Source organism: Etheostoma cragini, chromosome 4 (assembly GCF_013103735.1).
Source record: "Etheostoma cragini isolate CJK2018 chromosome 4, CSU_Ecrag_1.0, whole genome shotgun sequence".
NCBI lineage: Eukaryota > Metazoa > Chordata > Actinopteri > Perciformes > Percidae > Etheostoma > Etheostoma cragini.
Window position 1 is genome coordinate 26,442,547 of NC_048410.1, and position 21,806 is coordinate 26,464,352.

The window sequence follows — 21,806 nt, forward strand, 5'->3', positions numbered from 1 at the left end:
ACTTTGGGATCTTCAGAATGAATCAACGTGTATGAGTGTTGGATTTTTTATTGCTTACAACACTGTGGAGCCTAATTCCTCCTCACATACCATGAAAGGGAGTTGAGCTGTAAAATGTCTACTGTAGGTACAAATAGGAATAAGATGAGTAACATCAGACTTGGACTGACGGATGGAGATAAGCTATAAGCATGGAGAAAGTGTACAAAAGCAGCATTTGTGTATGATATGACATGACTCAAATTAGGTCATGACATAAAAGCTTGCATTCTTTAAGTACTATCAGCTGGTGCAATTGTTTGTTACCAGGGGAACACAATGACAACACAAGGACATTGTTGCCTCACATTGACTTGTTTCAAATGGTCCAAGAGTAAGTCATGTTGAATGTCTGCTTTTCAATGCTAGTCATGAAGAGTGAAGTTTTTTACTAACGACTGCAACTGGAGAATTTATATGAGGTGCCGTTAGGGACATAATTTAGAATTACCAGGCATTTCCATGTATTTTTTCTCTCACACACATATGAAACCAAATTTATTCACACACTATACTGAAAACCTTACACACCTGTAAGTGAAATGCTTTTGCGTACACAACTGAAACACTCACAAACAACTGAACGTTTCAGGCTCACATACACAGCTGAAAGGTTCTTACACATTATGAAATGTGAAATGCTTTTTGGTATGCAAGCATTTTAGTATGGTATGTGAGAGAATTTGTTTAAAAAAGTGTGCGTTCCTTTGGCAGTGGCTGCACCGATTCTTAAGGTTAAGGTTAAGGTTGTTTTGGAGGCCTTTGAAGTTTACCTGACACAAAAAAACATTTCACTTGCATGTGTAAGAGCTTTTTTCACTTGTGTAAGTGAGCATACATTTTCAGTTTTTTGTGTGAGAATGTTTCAGTTGTGTTTGTAAAAGCATTCCACTCTTCTGCTTTCAGTGCAGTGTAAATGAGTTTGGTTTCATGTGTATGTCAGATGTAAAGTACATGGATATGCATGGATAACATGAATGAATAACATTTTCAACAGAAGATGGTTGTGGCTTGGAGTTAGAGTGGTCGCCCCAAACCAATAAGATTGGTGGAATGAACCCAGGAAAATATATGTAATACAATATATACATGTAATACCCCATCATGACATGTTACATTCCATTAATACTGTTGAAGAGGCATACGTGTAAAAGCTGTAGAGCCATTAATAGAATGTTAAGCCACTTAGAGGTGGCAATGAAAAATAGCTGCTCCTTGAAACATCAATGAGAGTGAAAAGAAAAAGTAAAAGTTGGAGGACCGTAACACCAAAAAATTAAGCTGAGGCAACCGTTATGGCTTGTTATCACTACGAGTGCCTCTTTTTGAATATTCATTTGATTGGTTGCACTTTATTTCATAGTACACTAATAAGGCGTGATTAGAGTACCTTTTTTAGTAAACACAAATATTTAATTAAATAAGACCAATCTTATAATACCATCTTTATTTAACAATAAACAAACAATGTTATGTCCTGATTAGACAACATACAGTATTCCTTAATTATGCTGAAATAAGAAATTGCATATAATGCTGTTTTAATAAAACATACTCTGTATTAAATTTGACCAAAAGTAGACAGTAAACAAACACACCCTACTTAGACAGCATTTTCCTACATTGTGCAAATTGTTAACCACATGTAATTCCATTTTATGTCAAAATATACTATACTTTGACACTATCATCATCCAGTTACTAATTATGAAGAATTCTGAGACAGAGTATAAGTATTTATTTGGTTTCTAAAGATATGTAATTTGCTATAATTATGCCTAATATAGTGTGTTTCGGTTTTAATAGGGCACTGCAAATGCAATGTCTAGTTAAAGCATAATTTAGATGTATGGTTTCTAGCGTATAACTGTGTTTGTTTTCTGTCTAATAAAGACCACATCATTTCTAGTTTTGGTCTAGTTTGATACACAGTAATGCTCATTATGTCTTATCTATGTACTAATTATAGCATAACTTTTACACAAAGTACACCTCATTACGTCTTTTTAATGTATTGTAAAATGGAATGTGACCATTTGGTCCATGGTTAAAAGTACTCAGCTAGGTCATGTCCTTATTGGCTCTTCTTCTTCTACAGTGAGATGAGCAGATTGATATCAACCTCATGTTTGTGCATTAATAAAGACATTTGTTATTGGAGTCAGGACGTGTTTAGCCTGGCTATGGCTAGGCATCAGCTAGCCATAAATATTAACAACTGTGATTTTGGATGGAGTAATATGTTGGAGCCACAGTTTCCAGTATTTCTGTGCAGATAGCAAGGGTCTCTGTATAGACGTGTCTGTTCAGGTGCTGATTACCAAACCAGATGCAAGATATTCTTCAGTGAGTTTTTCAGAGTAGTTTATTTTTTTCACATTCTGCAGGACCATAGGCTGTAAAAATAGGGGAGGTAGCATCCATGACATCATCCATTGGTGTGTGGACTGTAGTTTCCGAGCCTCAATTTTGGCAATAGGGGCTTCGCAATCTTTTTTTCTTTTTTTGCAAAATGATGTGACGGATTTTGACGAGAGGCTGGATTTGAGGAGAATGATGCTGCCAAGCCAGTGTTGTTTATGGTTGCCATGGTGATGTGCTAAGCAAATTTTCAACCCATCTGAGGCAAGTCGTCCATTGGATCCAATTAAGATCTACAAACTTTCCCTTAAGTGGCCAGCTAACTATAGAAGTAGCCAGCTAACCTGGTCACCAAATGTTAATTTTGATGAAGTGAAAACACACAGTGAGAGGGTCAAAGTTTAAGGACAACATCCAAAAACAAGGTTAGATCTATTTTAATGTACACATGGTCATGTTTAGCGTTGCTAGGTTACTTAGCCTCTGTTAGGATAGAGGGTCGGTGTGTAGCCATGCCCCCAAAGCATCTACAGCTTTATCTTCATGTTTCACAATAATTTACAAAATGAACATCATGCTGTATTGAAGATAACTTGAAACTAGCAATTAAGACCATACACTCATTATGAAAATGTTCCCTAGGTGATAAATCAAGTGAGAAGTATTGCCATTTTCCCAAAGACTTCTACAGTCATTGTTTTGCAACTAGTAGAGTAGCCCCCTGCTGGAAATGAGATAGAATGCAGGTTTAAGTAAGACTTCACCTTTTAGACTTGGAAGCTTCATCCATTGATTTTACAGTCAATGGGTAGGATGGAGTTAGGACAGCTGTTAACCCCTGCTTCCTTATTTATTAAGCTAAGCACCTTTTGTTTTGCTCTAACCCCAGATATGAGATGGCGATTGATCTGTTTATCCCTAAAAAAGTGAATAAGCATGTTTCCCAAAATGTGTGCTATTACTTTCATGCTGCTTTCCAATGGCAACTCCCTCTCCCCAGGACATTAATGGACACTGAACTGTCCAAGGATCTGTAGATCATTTGACTAATAACTGTCCTTGCATGTCAATGCATGCATAGACACAAATTGATGTCTTAAACTATAACATGTAGATTACTTATTCTCTCTTTTGTAGTGAAAAGCTGAAGAATATCAATCATGACCATCAAGGAACCTTGTTATTACAGCAGAAATAAATGATTAATGTTTCTATTGATAACTAAGTTAAACTTCAACTCACATATGTACATGTTGGGCGTGACTCTGTAGTTTCTTCGACATGGTTTTGTATTTTCCAAAACAGTTTCATAATGAATAGCCACCAAAGTCCCTTAGTCAGTTAATTTAAGAGAGAGGACTGGATCTTAAATCAGTTCTCTTATCACTGACTGCTGCAAAAGCAGTTCCTGCCTCATAAACACGTATCAAACTACAACTGTGTAACTGCACCCTGTCCATGCATTTGAAAGTTGATGATGAAATCTGAACATATTGACTGCTGCAGAGTTTTTGAATAGTACTGTATGAATAAAGATGATTACTGTCAACATTGTTGTTGTTGTTAAATGCACATGGTTAGCATCAACATATACTTACTTGGCATTGGCATGGTTTTATTTCAGTTAGCTTAATAGTTGGTTTGATGCATTGAGAGATGATCTCATGGAAAGTTCCCCATGCCGATCTCTAGGTATGGTGAAGGGTATGTTATGATGTGTGTTTATGTGTGTGTGTGTGTGGGGGGGGGGGAGTAGATAGAAAAAAAGATAGATGGATAGAGAGAGAGAGAGACAGAGAGAGAGAGATAGATCGATAGATAGATAGATAGATAGATAGATAGATAGATAGACTGATTAGATTGATTGATTGACTGACAGACAGACAGAAAGACATAAAGACAGACCGACTGACTGACTGACTGACAGATAGATAGATAGATAGATAGATAGATAGATAGATAGATAGATAGATAGATAGATAGATGCCTCCCTGACGTTAGGAGCTCATAGAGGGGATGAGCAGGATATGAGGTGTTGAAGAAGAAAGAAGAACTTCTTTGCCCACTTTACAGTTTATGAGATTGTGGATTCAACTGATGGAAACGGTTTGCCAATGGTTGAATGTGTTATAAACAAGCCGCTGCATATTTTCCTTGCATGACCGTGCTGCTGTATCACAATGTAAGAGACGATGTGATGATGATAGACTCAATTAGGGCTGAGTAGAACTGAATGAGTTGTTGCTTGAGCCGGTATTCTTTTAAGCTGTCGATGTCAATCCACAGCTGATGTTGATCTTTTGCAGTGTTTTGTTAAATTTCCACTTCTGATTATTGCTAATGAGCTTTCCAATGAATGTGAGTCACTGATGGTGATGGTATTCATTTAAGTACGGGTGTTTTTTTATCTGGCATGGCATCACCTTATCATGGTGGAGAGGTTTGTGTGTCCCTATGAACCTGAGAGCTGGTAGGGTCTCCCATGGCAAAGTGATCTCAGCTGAGGGGCCAGACAGACAATGGTTAAAAAAAAACATGAAAAACAGAGGTAGAGAGGGAGTGACCCTGCCCGGAGGAGGCCCGGGGCCCCCGTCTGGAGCCGGGCCAGACGGGGGGCTCGTCAGCAAGCGCCCGGTGGCCGGGTTTGCCACGGAGACTGGTTGGGCACAGCCTGAAGAAGCTACATGGCACCCCTAGCTCCAATCCCATGGGCCCACCACCTGTGGGAGGAACCCCTAGGGTCGGGTGCGCTGCCATATGAGTGGTCGGCGAAGGTCAGAGGCCTCGATGGACCAGACCCGGTCCATCGGGAGGTGTGCGGAAGGTGGAGCGCTACCAGTTAGATCTGGTGGGGCTTACCTCTACGCACAGTCTCGGTTCTGGAACCGTTCTCCTGGATAAGGGTTGGACTCCGTCCTAGTCTGGAGTGTCCCAGGGTGTGAGGCGCCGGGCGGGTGCGGGGATACTCACAAGCCCCCGGCTGAGTGCCTGTGCGTTCAGGTGAGGGTTGGCCTCTGCCAGGGCTGCGCTTTGTCACCAATCCAGTTTGTAATATCTATGGACAGGATACTGAGGCGTAGTCGTGGTGGGGAGGGGTTGCAGTTCGGTGGGCTCAGGATCTCATCGCTGCTTTTTGCAGATGATGTGGTCCTGATGGCGTCATCGGTCTGTGACCTTCAGCACTCACTGGATCGGTTCGCAGCCGAGTGTAAAGCGGCTGGGAGGAGGATCAGCAGCCCTAAATCTGAGGCCATGGTTCTCAGCAGGAAACCGATGGAGTGCCTTCTTCAGGTAGGGAGTGAGTCCTTACCCCAAGTGAAGGAGTTTAAGTACCTTGGGGTCTTGTTTGCGAGTGAGGGGACCATGGAGCGTGAGATTGGTCGGAGAATCGGAGCAGCCGGTGTGGTATTACATTCTGTTTATCGCACCGTTCTGACGAAAAGAGAGCTGAGCCAGAAGGCGAAGCTTTTGATCTACCAGGCAATTTCTGTTCCAAACCTTCACCTATGGTCATGAAGGCTGGGTCATGACCGAAAGAATGAGATCCAGGGTACAAGCGGCCGAAATGGGTTTCCTCAGGAGGGTGGCTGGTTTCTCCCTTAGAGATAGGGTGAGAAGCTCATCCTGCTCCTTTGTGTTGAGAGGAGCCAGTGGAGGTGGTTCGGGCATCTGGTAAGGATGCCTCCTGGGCGCCTCCCTAGGGAGGTGTTCCAGGCACGTCCAGCTGGGAGGAGGCCTCGGGGAAGACCCAGGAGAGATTATATCTCCAATTTAGCCTGGGAACGCCTCGGGATCCCCCAGTCGGAGCTGGTTGATGTGGCTCGGGAAAGGGAAGTTTGGGGCCCCCTACTGGAGCTGCTGCCCCCCTGACCCGATACCGGATAAGGGGATGAAGATGGATGGATGGATGGATGGATGAAATGCAAGTCAATGATAATTAACCCTAGCCTCCTGCCAGAAGGGAGGGAGATTAAAAGAGTTTCTAGTCTAGTATTAGGACTGTTGTGGACAGATGTGGTAATCATTTTTCTGGTCTGGTTGGTGATTAGTATGATAATAGATAAGGATTCTTATTGAGCTGTTGTCTAAGGTCACTGGGCTGGTAGCATGGTGTGATGCCTAATGTTACATCCATTGGTTAAATACTGTAGGATCTCAGGATACAGATGAACTGGAGTCTAAAGGGACATGAAGCGTTGTCTTCCAGAACAAAGGTCTCTTCTTAAGATCTATGCTGACCTGACTGGGTGATGTACTTACTGTGGCTAGTTTTCTAATTGGGTTTGGTGTTATTGGTGGGCAGATATGATAAGTCTCATCTACAGCCACTGTCAATGATTTTTAAGGTCAAAGTACAAAATCCCAGATCACATGGTTATTAGGATAAGCATTTCTTTTAAAATCTTATTTTTGAATAGAGTTCACCAATCAATGTTTTTTAAAAATAAGTACGAGGGTTGTTATCTGTTATCTTTAAACTTTACTGTATACGTTATTAAGGAAACTTTAGTTTTCTAATTTAATGTATTACATTTTTTAATTCAATTTCAGTCGAATTGAACCTTTTGAGGCTGAATTTGTCCAAAAATCATTGAGCTATAGAGATAGAATTACTTGGTGGACATCTTTCAGTTATGTTGGCCATAGCTATCCTGCAGTCCCATCCTAAATGACTGATGCATTGGGATAATCCTTTTAGATTTATTTGTATCAAATGGAGCACTGTTTTATAGATTTTAATAATATATGTCAATATATGTCATCTGTTTTGTTAATAACATTTGTTTTTTTGTTCAACACATTAAGATGGCTATTGCTAAAATATCATCAACAAATGTGCTCTTTATTAGATTGTGGTTAAGGTTAAAATCAAGACATTTGATAACTTACTTCCCTTCTGGTTACACAGGTGACGCAGAACCGGTTATAGTTCAATTTGGTATATAAAACAAATTCTGTTTAATGTTAATTTCAAACAGGACCGTGACCTCAGTGTCCTGGGTAAATGTCCTGTTTGTTTGCTCTTATCCTTCATGTCTAGCTCCTATTATAATTACTACAGCCGCTAGAGGGCAGCGCCACCTAACAATAAGACAAAAATATTGGGTCATAACAGTTGATTGTGCCAAAGTCATTTTTGAGAGAGGAAAGTCTGACAGAATAAGAGTCACTAATGAAGTGAAATGCAGCTAAGTGTGCTAGCTGGTCCTTAGAATAGAACTCTGCTTTATTTTGACTGAAAGCTTTTACCTACCGGCTAGCCTTTGCTAATATTAAGGGGTAGAGTATGACCTAAAACAACAGTCTGGAACCTATTCTCATATTAATGAACCATCTTTGAGAGTCAAACACAGGTCATAAACAAATGTCCACCATCAACGTTTGCTAGAGACTGGAGCTGCTGTTGCCAGACGCCATAAAGATGTGTTGTGTAGCCAGTACATTGTACATTGACTACATTGACATTGTTTGAAAAAAAGGATACATCCCGAGTTTTAGAGCAAATTATGACATGACCTACAGCTTGTTGTAGAATATTTTAAGTAGAATATTTTGCGTGTGTGTTCTTCACGGTTTAGGACAGTTACACTGTTACAGGGGATCAAATTCATCCTCTTCTACATCTGCCTTGTCTGTGAGATGGACACTTTTCAGTTCAGTTGCATTCACTGTAGAAACCTCATTCGGAAAAAAAGGTTTACTGGACTTTATAACAACAATGAACATCAGTGTGTGTAACAGCAGCGTCAATCCACACAAACCTATCCTTTCTCAGGCATCTTAAATCCCCTGTAAGTATGGTCTAATGGCGTTAATAGTCCATTACCCCATCTTACCCCAAACCTGCTGTTTTGTTGCTCAGTAATGGTTGTACTGTAACAATTATTTCGTGATTGCCAATTTGTTGTTACATCAATCATTTGCTAACATTAGATAAAGTCTTAAGGCTTGTGATTGGTAATTGTTTGGTTTAGATGATCCAAATTGTAATTATGTAAGTAAGTATTGGTTGGACTGAATATTTGTATTACTTTTGAACTGTTAGTTTTCATCATTTGACCCTACACACGTTCATAGCAACAAAAAGGACAAGGGGGGAAACAGACATTTTTTTATGACAATAATTCCTTATTGTGCGTGGTTAACTTCATAGGCCGTGTGTTTGCATAATTGTAATAGTTATGTCACATGACAGAGACAGATAACCAAACCTTGTATCCTTTTTGTTCTTTACCCATGTACCTGCCCCCTTGCTATAAGTGCGGTCTGCTCTGTTCAATTTTTAATTGTATTTTAGGTCATTTTTAACTTTATGTATGCCTAATGTATTATATTTCTTTGGCCCTCCAGCTTTTCTCTTAAGTGGCAGTGTCACTTGTCAGGCCACCATTGTATATAAGAACCTGTCAGTAAAAATAAAGGTGAAAAAAACAAGATTTTTACATGAGTGAAAATCTTTAAGAGGGTTTGGTCGGAGACTGATTCAAATGGGTGACAGATGAATGTCAGGTTGGGGCACTGTTTCTTATAAAATCTGAAACCAACCTCTGAATCTGACACATATGTTAAATATGGCTATTTTTCTTCCTCTTCTTTGTGCCATGATAACAAGGTAATTTCTGTACAACATTAATCTGCATACATCACAGGTCATGAACACACACCTTTCAGAAAGCTTCCACTTACAAAGTTGTGACAGACACATCAGTGGAACATGTAAGAACTCTTCTCACGGAAAAAGCCACCACGAGTATCGATGCTACTTTTTGAAACAAGATTCCCTGTTGATACAAGCAAAGGGGCCCACATACAAATGGCTCAACACAGCCCTTCACAATGATTAATTTCATTGGTTTTCATCCCAGCACCCTTAATTTATCACGGAAACCCCAAGGTGACATGGAGGGCAAACAAATCAAAAATAAAGGCAAAAAAAAAAAAACATGTGCTGGGAACACTTTTGCGAGATCTTGACTGTTTTGCGAGATCTCAAGTCTTTTTAGTTTGTGTTGTCATAGTAACATGCTCGTTCATGCGCTTCTTCTAGTTCTAGTATGTTCTCTTAATACAGCCATGGTATAGCTAGTTAGCTATGTGGTAAACTCACGAACTTGCGATTTAAAACATTCATAACGGTAAACATTGGGTTTTCATTGCTCCTGATCATTTACATGCGTATCAAAATAAACAATGAATGTACTTAGACAACCAAGGAGATGTTATCATGTCATGCTACTAGAAGAATTAATAAGGAATTAATGTTGGGAAGCGGAGAATAACATTCACTTGCAATTTTAATTAGACATTTTAATGCAATTAAAATGTCAAAATACAAAGACTAAATGTTGACTGTTCTCATAAAAAACAAGAATGATTGTACTAAAGTAAATCAGGCATAATATTTATCAGGTCATGTAATTAAGGTTTTTCTTTATTTTGTTGCAGAAAGCTGTAAGACGGCCACAAAGAGCAATTTTCTCATTGGTTTACATTTGGTTCCTGTTGTAAGCCAGCACACAGTCCAGTCTGTGGCTCAAGGCCAGTTGCAGCACTTGCAGGAGTCCCAGTAGATGAGGCCGGGTTGGCAGCGGTGCAGGTATGTGTTTCCCTGGAAGCACTGGAAGTAGGTAGTCTTATCGGCTATGTTCTCATACAGGCCATCAGGGCGGCCACGGCAGAAATCTGCAATGGGGTCCCTGGTGGTGGTGGGTCTTGGGGTGGTGGTGGGCTTTGGGGGGAAGCCTGCAGAATCCGACATGGAGAAGTACAGGTTATAAATGGAATATAAATAGAATACAAATGTCAACAAAACTAAAACACAAACCCATTTTTAATTATAACTTTCCAAATACAGAACAGCAAATTGAATTGTTTTCAGCTTTCTTTGATTGCTATTTATTGCTCAAACAATTAAATCAAACAGTAAAAGCCATCACAGTGAGCGGAGATAAAATAGGTAATAGGTAAAATAGCTGAGCTACAGTACCCATTGACATCCTGAGGTGGTTGACGAGAGGATAATCTCCAGATGAGCAGAAATGTCCACCAAAGTCGTCCATGTCCAGAGTCCACACATGAGCCCCTCCCAGGTTGTTGGCAGTCATCCACTGGACCTACAGGATGATCACATCAGTAAAAAGGTGATTAAACAGCAGCAGCTACAAGCCTATCATTTGAGAAATGCTGTTATTAATTGTTATTAATTATCCACAAACATTTGAGATCATAATGTAAGGAACTTTACAAGACCATTGGATCACATAACGCATGATTGGGATTTTACTTTATTCCATTATTATAACTGCAGGTAATAATGTAGCTCCATTTTACCTTGGCAGAATAGCTGCGCTTGTCATCATAGCCCACCCAGGCACTTCCATATGTGGCATATGGAACCTGTTGTTCAGGGATCCATTCAGCAGTAGCACTGGAGGCAAAGTCACATACCTGGCAGACATACACAGAGTTAGATTAAACAATGCCTGGGATGGAGATTCTCTAGAGTTGGTTTTACTATTTTACTAATTAATTTACATAAAAGGAAAAGTCCACCCTTTTTAACTTTTATCACTTTAGATCCGTTCAATTGTCCAGAGGTCTATTTGAACCAAATGTAGAAGGCTGTTGTGTTGATGTTGGGTCACATTGTTGCAGTGGAGTTAAACTTTACTTATGTTTAGGTGTAATAAAAAACAGGTGTGGTATCAGATCCTGGTCATGTTAGGGGGAGAGAAGAGGCACCAGAGGTTGCAGCAGTAACCAACAGTTCTTGTGTTATGAATTTAGGTTTTGTTAATTACAGATATGAATGTATGAATGTATGTCTGTATGTATAAATAAGGCTCAGGTGGACCAGTGATAGCAGTGTAAACTTATACCGTACATTATTGAGGAAATACTGGCTTTCATCATGAAGTCAATTGAACATTAAATTCATTTGTAAAGTACCTCATAGTAGGCCCAGAAGCCGGCAGTGCGAGTGTAGGGTCCGGCGTCCGCGGGGCCGTTAGCCGGTGCTCCTAGGCCGGTCGCAGCGCTGCTAAGTCTGTAGGTCCGTCCGTAGGTGGGGAAACCCAGCAGCAGCTTCTCAGCTGGGGCTCCCAGAGCCAGCCAGTAGGACACACTAGAGTTCTTAGAAAAAGGACAAAGGAGACAAACACTACAGCATAAAAATCAGCTAAATATTTTTTATACTGTCCAGAATAAGAATCAATGATACTTTTTTTGATTGCTGGGGGAAAATTGGGATTTGTTATCCCATTCTAGAAATATACAGATAAATTATGTGAAACATATGTACAATCTACTACAATGTATAGCAACTCGATATATGGAAAAAATTGACAGAGAAAATAAGTTAAAGTATGCATACAACAATATATAACAGTGTAAGTAATAACAGTGACGAAAATGTGATCTATTGTGGAGTAGAAATATTAATTATTAATGCCAAAGTTAACTAGAGTAATACCGTGGTGAATTATAAGTGTAGCATCAGCACAGAGTAATTAGTCAGCATTGCACAGTTAAAACATATGTCTTATAAATGAATCATGGCTTTACAGCTGCTGACAGAGGCCAAATGAGTGCCAGTCTATGAAATTTGATGGCCAAAAGCAGGAATGACTTGCTAACATTGGAATAGATGTCTCCGGGTAATGTAAATAGTTGACCTGTGCTGCTGACAGCTAGGTCTGCAGCTGTCAGCTCATTGTTTATGGGTCAAGCATATAAAAAGGCAGAGAGCAAACCAGGGAGTGCACATTGGGCTCACACTCAAATGGTGGAAATAGTATGACTTTAACTGAATGCTTATGTCACTTTGTGCCTTTTAGATACTTGATATCTATTTGCATATTTAATATTATATCAATTATATACTCATTGTCACACTGTCCCCTGGTGGTAAAAAAAACAGTTAGCGTATTAACCCTAAATGTTGTTCTCAAAAGTGAGACACAGTTTCTAAACTGCATTTTGGACACATTAACAATGAATATACAGTCAAAAACACAAACAAAATTGTCAAAGAGGGTGCATAGTTTACAGTTATCCTGCTTTGTGTGCATCTTACGATATTGTGATAAACGTGTGTTCCGGAGTCCACAGGGCTGGGGTACAGAGGGCTGTTGTGTCCAGTGGCTGCCTCCCAGTGTCCATGATAGTCATATGTCATTACATTGATGAAGTCCAGGTGACTGGATTTTAAAAGGGTTTCTTTTTAGACTGGCAGGAGTACAAGTTTTACCATATACAGAAAGTGTTTCACTACTGATATTGAAAAAACAATCCATTGAGTCTATTGAAATTAAACTTACAATGCAATCTTTTCGACTTCGTATGCTCTGTCGATGTTGGGACGGAAAGAAGCAACGTTGGCTGACAGCAGCAGCGGAGTCTTCCTGTTTTCCTTGGCATCGTCCTCAAAGGCCTTGGATAGCTCCTGCAGGCAGAGCCGACAAAAACAACTCAGATCCTCCACTTTGGATTGTTTCTGTCTATCTCCAACTACAGCAACACAGGATAGACCACGAGAGCAAAATGTCCAACGAATCAGCGTTTGCCGAGAACATCGGCAGAGCCCTCCTGGTGGCTGTACAAACTTATTCAAAAGCGACAGCCTCGGGGCCACCGCAGGCCACCTCGGTAAGCATGTTTTCCAAATCACGGAGCTAGCATTGTATTGTTGTCAAGGTAGTAGCAAATCTCTACTGGCTAGCTACCGTTAGCTAGTTTGGTCGTTAGACTTGACAACACTCCAATGTCAGCTACGTGTTTTGGAAAACATGCATACAGAGGTGGCCTGCGGAGGCCCTGAGGCGGTTGCTGTCGTTGTTGAACAAGTTTGTACAGCCACCAGGACGGCTCTGCCGATGTTCTCGGCTAACACTGATTCGTTGGACATTTCGCAGTGTGACCACATTTCCATATTTGTCCCATTCTTGTCCCTGAAATGTACATTTTAAAACCCTACCCACGATCTTTTCCTAAACCTAACTGTCACTTTCTTGGGCAGCATGTCAGTTAAACGTACATCCCGACTCAAAGAGTAAAAAGAATATGCCACGAGTCCAAAGCAAGTGTGTCTAAATATGACAAGAATTCGGACCAAGCGCATCAAAATATGACGCCAAAGCTGAGGGTCCCGACCCAGAGGGTCAAAAAGTGATGCTAAAAGACACCTGACCAAGCATTGCTTTTTGACGAAATGGGAGTTAGGACATTCATGTTCCCCAGAGGATAAAGCCTACTGACTTTGCTGATCCTCTATAGCTTTTCCCCTCGCGCCACCATGAGGTTTGGCAACAGATTCATGTCTTCCTCAGAATCAGTTGTGAGCTCTTCCCTCTTCATCTAGCACCACGATAAGGTTTACAATGTAAATTTGTCCAGTACTCTGTCAAGTGAGATTTGTGTTGTGCTAATTAGGAAATGTTACAATGCTAATCTGCTAAACTATGGTGAACATGGTAAACATTATACCCGCTTAGCGTCAGCGGGTTAGCATTGTAATTGGGAACATTTACATGACGCAACATGACATTAGTATTTAGCTCTAAGCACCACTGTGCATAAATAGCTTCACAGAGCTGCAGGCCTGGTTGTAGCCTCTTAGTCTTGTTAACTTGTTTAGTAGTTTTTCCCACAGTATCAAACAAATACAAATGAGTCTATTTTTTGTATTACAAATAACACTGTAGCCTCAGTGAGTGGGAGGTTTTAAGATTTGGTGGTACTCTTTAAAGCCATTGTGTGGCATACAGCAATGCACATGCTCCCATGAATCTGGCACTAACACCCTCAAATGAATAGTCTGGAAGCTGCATGGAATGCACAATTTCTCAAAAGGATTGCCATATTTGCCATCAACATAATTGTATAAATACTATAATCACATAAAGGTCCAACACTAATTCACACCACACTATTGAAACACTGGGATACACCACTAATTTAAAGTCCATGCTAACCGTGATCAGCAGAGTGAACCTCTCCTTGTCCTGTGCTGGGCTGCCGTTGTGTCCAGGATATTCCCAGTCCAAGTTCAGCCCATCAAATTTATGAGTGCGCAGGTAACTGATGGCCGACCGGATGAAGGCAGCACGACCATCAGGCCTGGCTACCATGGAGATGAATCTGGTGGGATGTATAAAAGAAAAATCCTGCTACCTCCATTCTGGTGAAACAGCAGCAGACAAAGGTGTCTGACCTCTGAGTTAAATGTGTGTAATACTTAAACTTACGGGCTTATTCCATTGGTTGTGCCTCCAACAGACAGCAGAGTCTTCAGTTCAGGATTACTAAGAGCAGAAAGAGAGACAAACAAAATTTTAAATGTTACCCACATCATTAAACACGTTTCTGGTCAAAGTTATATTGATGACATAACTCATGTACTTCAACACTTACCTTTTTTTTATTGGCTGATTTTCTACAGTTAATAGTTATAGGATTTAGATCAGACTCTTCTTTGTTGCAAACATTGTGATTGTGATGAACCTTAACTCCACATTGTATTTTATTCTGATTGCTTTTTTTGGTGGGAAATCAATGCTATTGGTTGCAATTTACGTCTGCCATATTTAAACATGGACCAGGTGATTTTGTATGACTTTGCCTGAGGTAAATAGCTCAATACAATTCAGTGAGCCTTTTTTAATTTGGTAAAAAAACAATGGTTATTCAAGGTTTCACCTGACAGCTTTGACTATTTAACAATTCTGTCATACTGTTCACATCATAATTACAGCAACAACTGTAAAACCTATAGCTGAATTATCTTGTACTGTACATTTCGGGTTTTGGGTCACAGATAATTTTATCCCTTCTTAGCATACTACCTATTGGTTTACTGTTTATTCAGTTCATTCATCGTTATACAGTATACATCTACAAGTATTTACCTTTAACTGATCTGATCAAGAATGCTGAAATCAGTGTCAACTCACAATTAAAGATCTGTTTTGCAGTTTTAAAGTATCTCTGCTGGCCCTGCAGGAGGTTTATATCTGATACACTTGTTAGCCTGTTAGAGCACTTAGATAATTTGGTGCAGGGCTAAGTTATGATCCAGCTCCTGTTAGACACACGTAAAAAAACAGTGTAGCCTTCTCATGTGGGCAAAGCTTTGAAATGTGACCATAAATACATTTGAACATAAACTTGAAACAGGTCAGGCCTGTGCAACGTCAAATCAGCAACACTTTGTGTGGCAAGTTCTTATGACCTTCAGCTTATAAAGTAATAAAAGAAATGTGTGTACAGAGGTGTCATGATCAAAACATTGACTTATACTGTGTTTTTGTTGGCCGTTTATTCATTATAAGACATAGTTGATATGGTCATAGTTGGCCCCTACAATCCTATATGCAGATCTTTTGCAAATGTCTGTCAATTGTATAGATTAAGTTTACTCTACTTACGGAAAAATGTACAACCAAAATAATATAATGTTAGGCTTGGCCTCATGACAGTCTAAATGACATGACGTTGTGCTCATCAATGAGGTTGGAAATGTCTCATTATTTCTGTATAATCAAATGGAAAACCCTTTAATGCTTTTAAAAATAAAACATAAATGTATGCCAAATTTTACTTGACAACTGAACACCTTAACAAGTGTACATTAAAAGGTCTTATACTCCATTCCACTCCCCCCCAAAAAGTAGACCCTTGAGGAGACATTGAATACTGGTATTGTTTTAATTTGAAAATGTGTATTCAAGAAATATACAAAACTTACACATTTTTTAGGTAGCTGAGCTTGCTGAATTGCTCTTCATCGTTCCACTCGATGGGGGTAATCTGGTTGAAGCTGTTGATGGTGGCCAGAGCGTAGATGACGTGTGTGCACAGGAAGGGGTCGATGTTGTCTGGGGTGAATTTGGCACTGCTAGGCCTGTACTGGGCCCAGTTGGTCATGTGACACACCAGTTTATTGGAGGAGGCTGAGGGACGACAGTAGGACAACAGCAATGAGCCATTAAGTGCACATGTGGTAGTTCTCAAAATTTGATCTTAGTGTTAAAAAGAGTCAATGCCTGAACTAATGCTTAATAGTAAAAAGCTAATTCTTACCGATGTGCAAAACGAGCAAAACGCCCAGAGCTAGAAGAAAACAGAACACAGAAACAGAGAGAATTTGAGTGTTTGGCATTATGTGATGTATACAGTAAATCTAAATGTCCAAGAAAGAAAACAAACAAAATCGAATGCCCAGGGACCAGAGGCCGTATCACCTATTTTAAGTCTTGAATTAAGAATTTAAAATAGGACTTTTCCCAATTTGGTATTGTGGTATGGCTACATAAAGTCAGAATTAATACTCAATAAGTCAGACATACCTTACCAACCCTGACGCAATATTTCTTTTTCTACAATGGCCTATATGACCTGCAATACTCTGCCTCTGATTGGTTATCCTGGTTACCCTAACCAATCTCACTCCTCCTGTGTATACCTAACTAATCCAAGCAACAGAAGCAACAAGTACTGGCCAATCCGAGGCAGTGTAGGGCAGGTCCTAGAGACAGAACACATTGAAGTCCCACCCCCACTGGAGTGAAAAACAACTCTCCCCTCTCCATTCACTTTATACTGAGTAAAAGGTCCTACTCATCAATTCTGTCTGCTAGTAAATGACAGAAAAATGCCTGAAAGCTGATGTGTATACACTAACAAGGTAAAAACCCGAAACTACGTTTTTAAAAGCCGCCAAACCAAAATACTGAGCATTTCATGAAAAAACGTCGCTGACGTATGCAGACATTATGCAACATGTTTTATAGTGTTATGTGGATTAATCAGAATTATATGTATGTTTTCAAGTGCCTTAGCTTGCTAAAAATTGTCTTAAAAGGGCGAAATTCAGCATGGCTGCTTCATCAAAGTAATGAAAGCTGTATGAACATTGTTATAGCACTTATGTATTATTTGTATCTTCCAATTAAAGTAGTTGTACACACAGTACAGACAAAATACCACATAGTGCATTATACAACAATAACAATGGCTAGGTTGGATAGCATCCCCCAACGCTGTCAAATAAACTCAACTCAACACCTTGTTTTTTGCTTAAAAGATACTGAAACAAACATTGAAACATACAAGAAATGGCGTAAAAACAATAGGTATTTGTCAGTTGCACCACAACCAGGAGAGCCCAATGTCGCTGGGTCAGTCTATCCTAAGCTGGTTGCAGATGATGGCTAACTAGCCTGTATCTGCTAATGAGCGTTTTGTCATCAAACTGCAACACATTGTTAAGATCTGCCATCAGCCTCTCAGTGTACAAGTTCTGCCTGTTGACATTTTGTAAAAGGAATCTGGTGCGCAAAACAACCAACTACAATTAAAGTGCAAGAACGATTAAATACCTGCTCATTTTAAACAATGGACAACTAAACACTAAAAACTACACAAATTGTTTTATTAGCCAATTAAGCTATTTAATTCCTAATATACGTATATCTGCAAGATTTTTATAAAGGATATTAGATACTTGATGTCATATTTTAGCATTTTATAACAGAGTGGCATGGACCTATTTGAAATGTGTTAAATGAGATAAATAATATTCATAATGGTTTAAAAATAAAATACGATTTTTCAAGCAATTTTCTTGATGATATTTCAGACAAATTTTCAATCTGAGAATGAAATCATGACAGTCTTGGTAGAATTTGGTGTATGGTGGTCATAAAACTCAGCATCAGCTGTTTTAAATCAGTCCTTTACCCATCTTGATGCTCAGACAAAATCAAACCTGTTTGATTTTATAAATTTGAAGTCTTGGTTGTAAAATCTTCTGGTCTGAGTGACATTGTAACAGATTGTCTTAAGATGTGAGTTGGTGTCAAACTTTGGTCTTCTAGTGTTCTTCAAAATGAGTACAATTGTGCTAAATGTTCAAAATTGTTAAAATACTGATGAAATCATTTTCAAATTCATGCTTAATTTTAACTGCTTCCCTTCACTTATGGCTCGGGTCAACAAGTCAACGTCTGAGTAAATGATATGTGACGTTTTTGGCATCCTATGACTGTCTTTGTGTGTAAATAACTGGCATATTGAATTTTTAAAAATTGAATTTAAATGGAATTTACCTGTGAGGAGTCTCGCCATTGTGATCCAAACAATGATCTGCTGCAGTAGTGAACCTGATGATCATAAAACATCGACCACATGATAATAAAACACATTCAAAACCAAAGCAGATTTCATGCTGCTGAAACAATTAATATGACATTTTACATGAGAATGATTTTTTTTTTTTCAGAATAAGCAAATACATCAATTTAATCAAATGTATTTTAATGGATATTTTGCACTGTTCTTTATATGGTTAACAATTTATTGAATATTCAACAATAATTCTTAAAAGGTATTTCATAATGCAAAGAATTGTAATTATTTTTCCTCTCTTTAAATTACAATATTTTATGTTTGCACATGAAGCACCTTGTAGCTAAATGCTAGCTGTATACGGCACAAATCTAAACATGGTGATGATCTCATTACCTTTCTTCAAGAGCAACTGAAGCAGAGTCCATAGCTCGGTGGAGGTGGGCCAGATTTATATTTTTCTCATTAATGACTAATAGCTGGAAGCAAAGTGCAGCTGATAAGGGCTCAGGGTGGGGGGAGTCTGCCTGACGTGCATAATGACCCCACTTCCAGTAATAGGCGAAACAATGTCTGAATTACACTTGCTGGGAAACAAGCTATCAGTTCACTTTTTACATCACAGCTACTGTAGTGATAAGTGTCATTAGTGTGCATCTGTAAAACATAGTAATAGGAAATAATGATTAATAATAATGAAATAGAAACTGGAAATGGCCCTTAGGGGCCCATTGTCTTATAATCAACCAATGTATCCAGTACAAAAACCTATCCAATCTAGTTTAGTTCACAGACTGGAGGCAAGGGGAAACTGTTAGCCCTGCCAGAAAACAAAGGCCTACTCCAAAGCTATATTTGCATCTATTTAGTCACCTATGTATACACAGGTCATCTGGGTTTTGTTCATTATTTGGACAGAGGCAACCTCACTATGTAGGTAGGATTTCTTGGAAAGTGTGCAATAAATGCAGCTGTTGTAGATTACAATTTTGTCAGTCACTTTGGTACATTCCTCACATCATCCTTGACATTTGCGAAACAGTTTCTCCTGAGGCAACACAGTGGATAAGTGGTTAGGACTTCTACAGCACAGCAAGAAATCCAGGTAGTCACGAGCCCTTCTGTGTGGAGTTTGTATGTTCTACCCACGTTTGCGTGGGTTTCCTCCGGGTACTCCGGGTACTCTGGTTTCTTCAAACCATGAAGACATGCATGGTATGTAGGACGACAGTTGAAAAATAGCCAATTGGCTAACACTGGTGCATTTACAGAAATGTTAATTAATATGCATTGTCCTAATAAAATAAATAATTAAAACAATTCTTACAAATAGCAAAATACAATGGATTACCTGCAAAAGCCAGTCTCTTCCTCAATCCTTACCGTACGTTCACACCGCCACCGACTTGAGCGTCTAAAGATACCGGAAGTCATTCATTTTCAATGGAAGCTGGCTTCTCTCAGCTGCAAGGAGCGGCAAATCTGTCAGCGTCGCGTTTTGAGCGTGTTGAGCGTCAATCAGAAAGTTGAAATTTTATGGTGTCAACTTTATGGTAATGAGCTATGACGCGGTTCAGCGGCAAGCAGGGGCTAACGCCAGCCGCCAATCGGAATATAGACGTCCTTCACGCTGACTGATTCCAGAGAAACATACGATGTAATCTTTCGTTCCTACCAAAACATTTGTTCCGAGGAAAATGGAGGAGAAGCTCATCATCGCTGTTGCTGGGTTTCCTATCATTTATGATATGACGTTGTTTGCGTATAGGGACAAGTTAGAAAAAAACGAGGCTTGGGATAAAGTAGCCGAGATAGTCGGTGTGTCCGGTGAGTAGGCAAAATGCGTGTTAAAACTTATCATTTTAGTGATATGCACTTAATGAGTTGTGTCAAACGGGAGGTTTACGACTACAACATCTGGCCCGCCATAAAGTTACCGCCAGTTTTTTCATTCATTCTTTCGGCATTTCATGTCATCTCCATTCCACTGTTCATTTTAGGTTGAAACGGTTTCAGACAGATACTCAAAAAATCAACTTTTTCTATTGTCTGTTAACTAGCTGATGATTGCAAAAAGAAATGGAAGAGCTTGAGGGACATGTTCAAGAAGGAAAGAAAGAAGGAAAAAGATAGGCAAAGGAGTGGCGCGGGTGCGAGCAGTGTCCGGCCATGGCTGTACAGTGCGGTCATGGGCTTTCTCAACCCTTTTATGGAGGACCGACCAACGTCCACTAATATGGGTGGAGGGGAAGTCTTAGATGATAGTGGACACTGGCCAGAGGACAGTGATACTGCCACGACCGGGCACAGTCAGGCACAAGAGCAGACACCACAGCTTCAGGCACAAGAGCAGGTACCACAGCTTCAGGCATCAGACAACACACCAGTGCAGAGAGCAAGCCAGCCCACCCAGAGAAGGGAGAGGCCCCACACCTCTGACTTTGAGGAGAGACTACTCACAGCATTGGAGGCTGTGAGCAACAGACCGGTACCTGTCCCCAGCCCGTCTCCTCCTCCTCAGCATCCTCCTAAAGATAGTGATAGTTATTTTTTTAAAACCCTGCAGGAAGACTTCAAAACACTGTCTTTGAGAACAAGGCAGGATCTCAAGTTTGAGATGCATCGCCTGGTGTATGAGGCAAAGTGTCGTGAGGTTGACCCTTGGGCTGAGGGGGACGGGGTGCAGCTGACAACACTGTGAGGGGTGTTAGTAAGCTTGTTACCCTCGCAGTGCTGTCAGCTACCCCCTGTTCTCTCTCCCTCATATGCACGTGTACATACACAGTATCATTCACACAATACACATAATTAAAGTTAATAATAATAATAATAAAAGTTAATAATAATAAAAGTTAATAAAAACAATAAAAGTTAATAATAAAAGTTAATAAAAATAATAATAAAAGTTAATAATAATAATAAAAATGTATACAAATAATAATAAAAGTTAATAATAAAAGTTATTAATAATAATAATACTAATACTAATAAAAGTTAATAATAATAATAAGCTCTGCAGTGAGGAAAGGGGTGCATCGTTAAAATAAAAGTGACAATTTAAATAAAAAAGTTAAGTTGTGAATTGTATTTTTTTTCCAATAAATATTGTAAAATATTTTCAACATTCATGGTTATGTGTTTATTCTTTTTAAATCCATGTTATATAGTTTAAAATTGTATAGGTGCTTAGCTATGGAAACTATGCTTTTTATGTAATTGGTGGCTCTTAAAAGAGCCGTTTGAAGCACTAGGCTTATAGTCGGGGTTGCCAGCTGACAGCT

The 21,806-nt window shown here is 39.5% G+C and overlaps 2 protein-coding genes across 2 annotated transcripts; one reads left to right on the forward strand and one right to left on the reverse strand.

Moving 5' to 3' along the window:
• Window positions 1–9,813: 9,813 nt before the first annotated feature.
• Window positions 9,814–18,986, reverse strand: chia.1 (chitinase, acidic.1). Its single transcript, XM_034868276.1, has 12 exons — window positions 18,922–18,986; window positions 18,507–18,560; window positions 16,480–16,509; window positions 16,145–16,349; window positions 14,646–14,702; window positions 14,373–14,538; window positions 12,720–12,844; window positions 12,476–12,599; window positions 11,350–11,532; window positions 10,732–10,848; window positions 10,388–10,514; window positions 9,814–10,143 (listed from the first exon to the last, which is right to left on the reverse strand). Exons 2-12 carry the CDS (start codon window positions 18,523–18,525, stop codon window positions 9,935–9,937), a joined length of 1,362 nt encoding a protein of 453 aa, XP_034724167.1. The 5' UTR covers window positions 18,526–18,560; window positions 18,922–18,986; the 3' UTR covers window positions 9,814–9,934.
• Window positions 18,987–20,072: 1,086 nt separating this feature from the next.
• On the forward strand, window positions 20,073–21,317 carry LOC117943446. The gene is made up of 2 exons (XM_034869586.1): window positions 20,073–20,352; window positions 20,586–21,317. The coding sequence occupies exons 1-2, from the start codon at window positions 20,223–20,225 to the stop codon at window positions 21,224–21,226; spliced, it is 771 nt and encodes a 256-aa protein (XP_034725477.1). The 5' UTR covers window positions 20,073–20,222; the 3' UTR covers window positions 21,227–21,317.
• Window positions 21,318–21,806: the final 489 nt, after the last annotated feature.

Bases quoted from the DNA above. Each gene is read 5' to 3' on its own strand.
- LOC117943446 (XM_034869586.1), top strand. From the start codon at position 20,223: ATGGAGGAGAAGCTCATCATCGCTGTTGCTGGGTTTCCTATCATTTAT. The intron at 20,353-20,585 runs GTGAGTAGGCAA...TCTGTTAACTAG, and splicing joins CGAGATAGTCGGTGTGTCCG to CTGATGATTGCAAAAAGAAA.
- chia.1 (XM_034868276.1), bottom strand. The intron at 16,350-16,479 runs GTAAGAATTAGC...GTCGTCCCTCAG, and splicing joins TTTGCTCGTTTTGCACATCG to CCTCCTCCAATAAACTGGTG. The intron at 10,515-10,731 runs GTAAAATGGAGC...ATCATCCTGTAG, and splicing joins AGCGCAGCTATTCTGCCAAG to GTCCAGTGGATGACTGCCAA.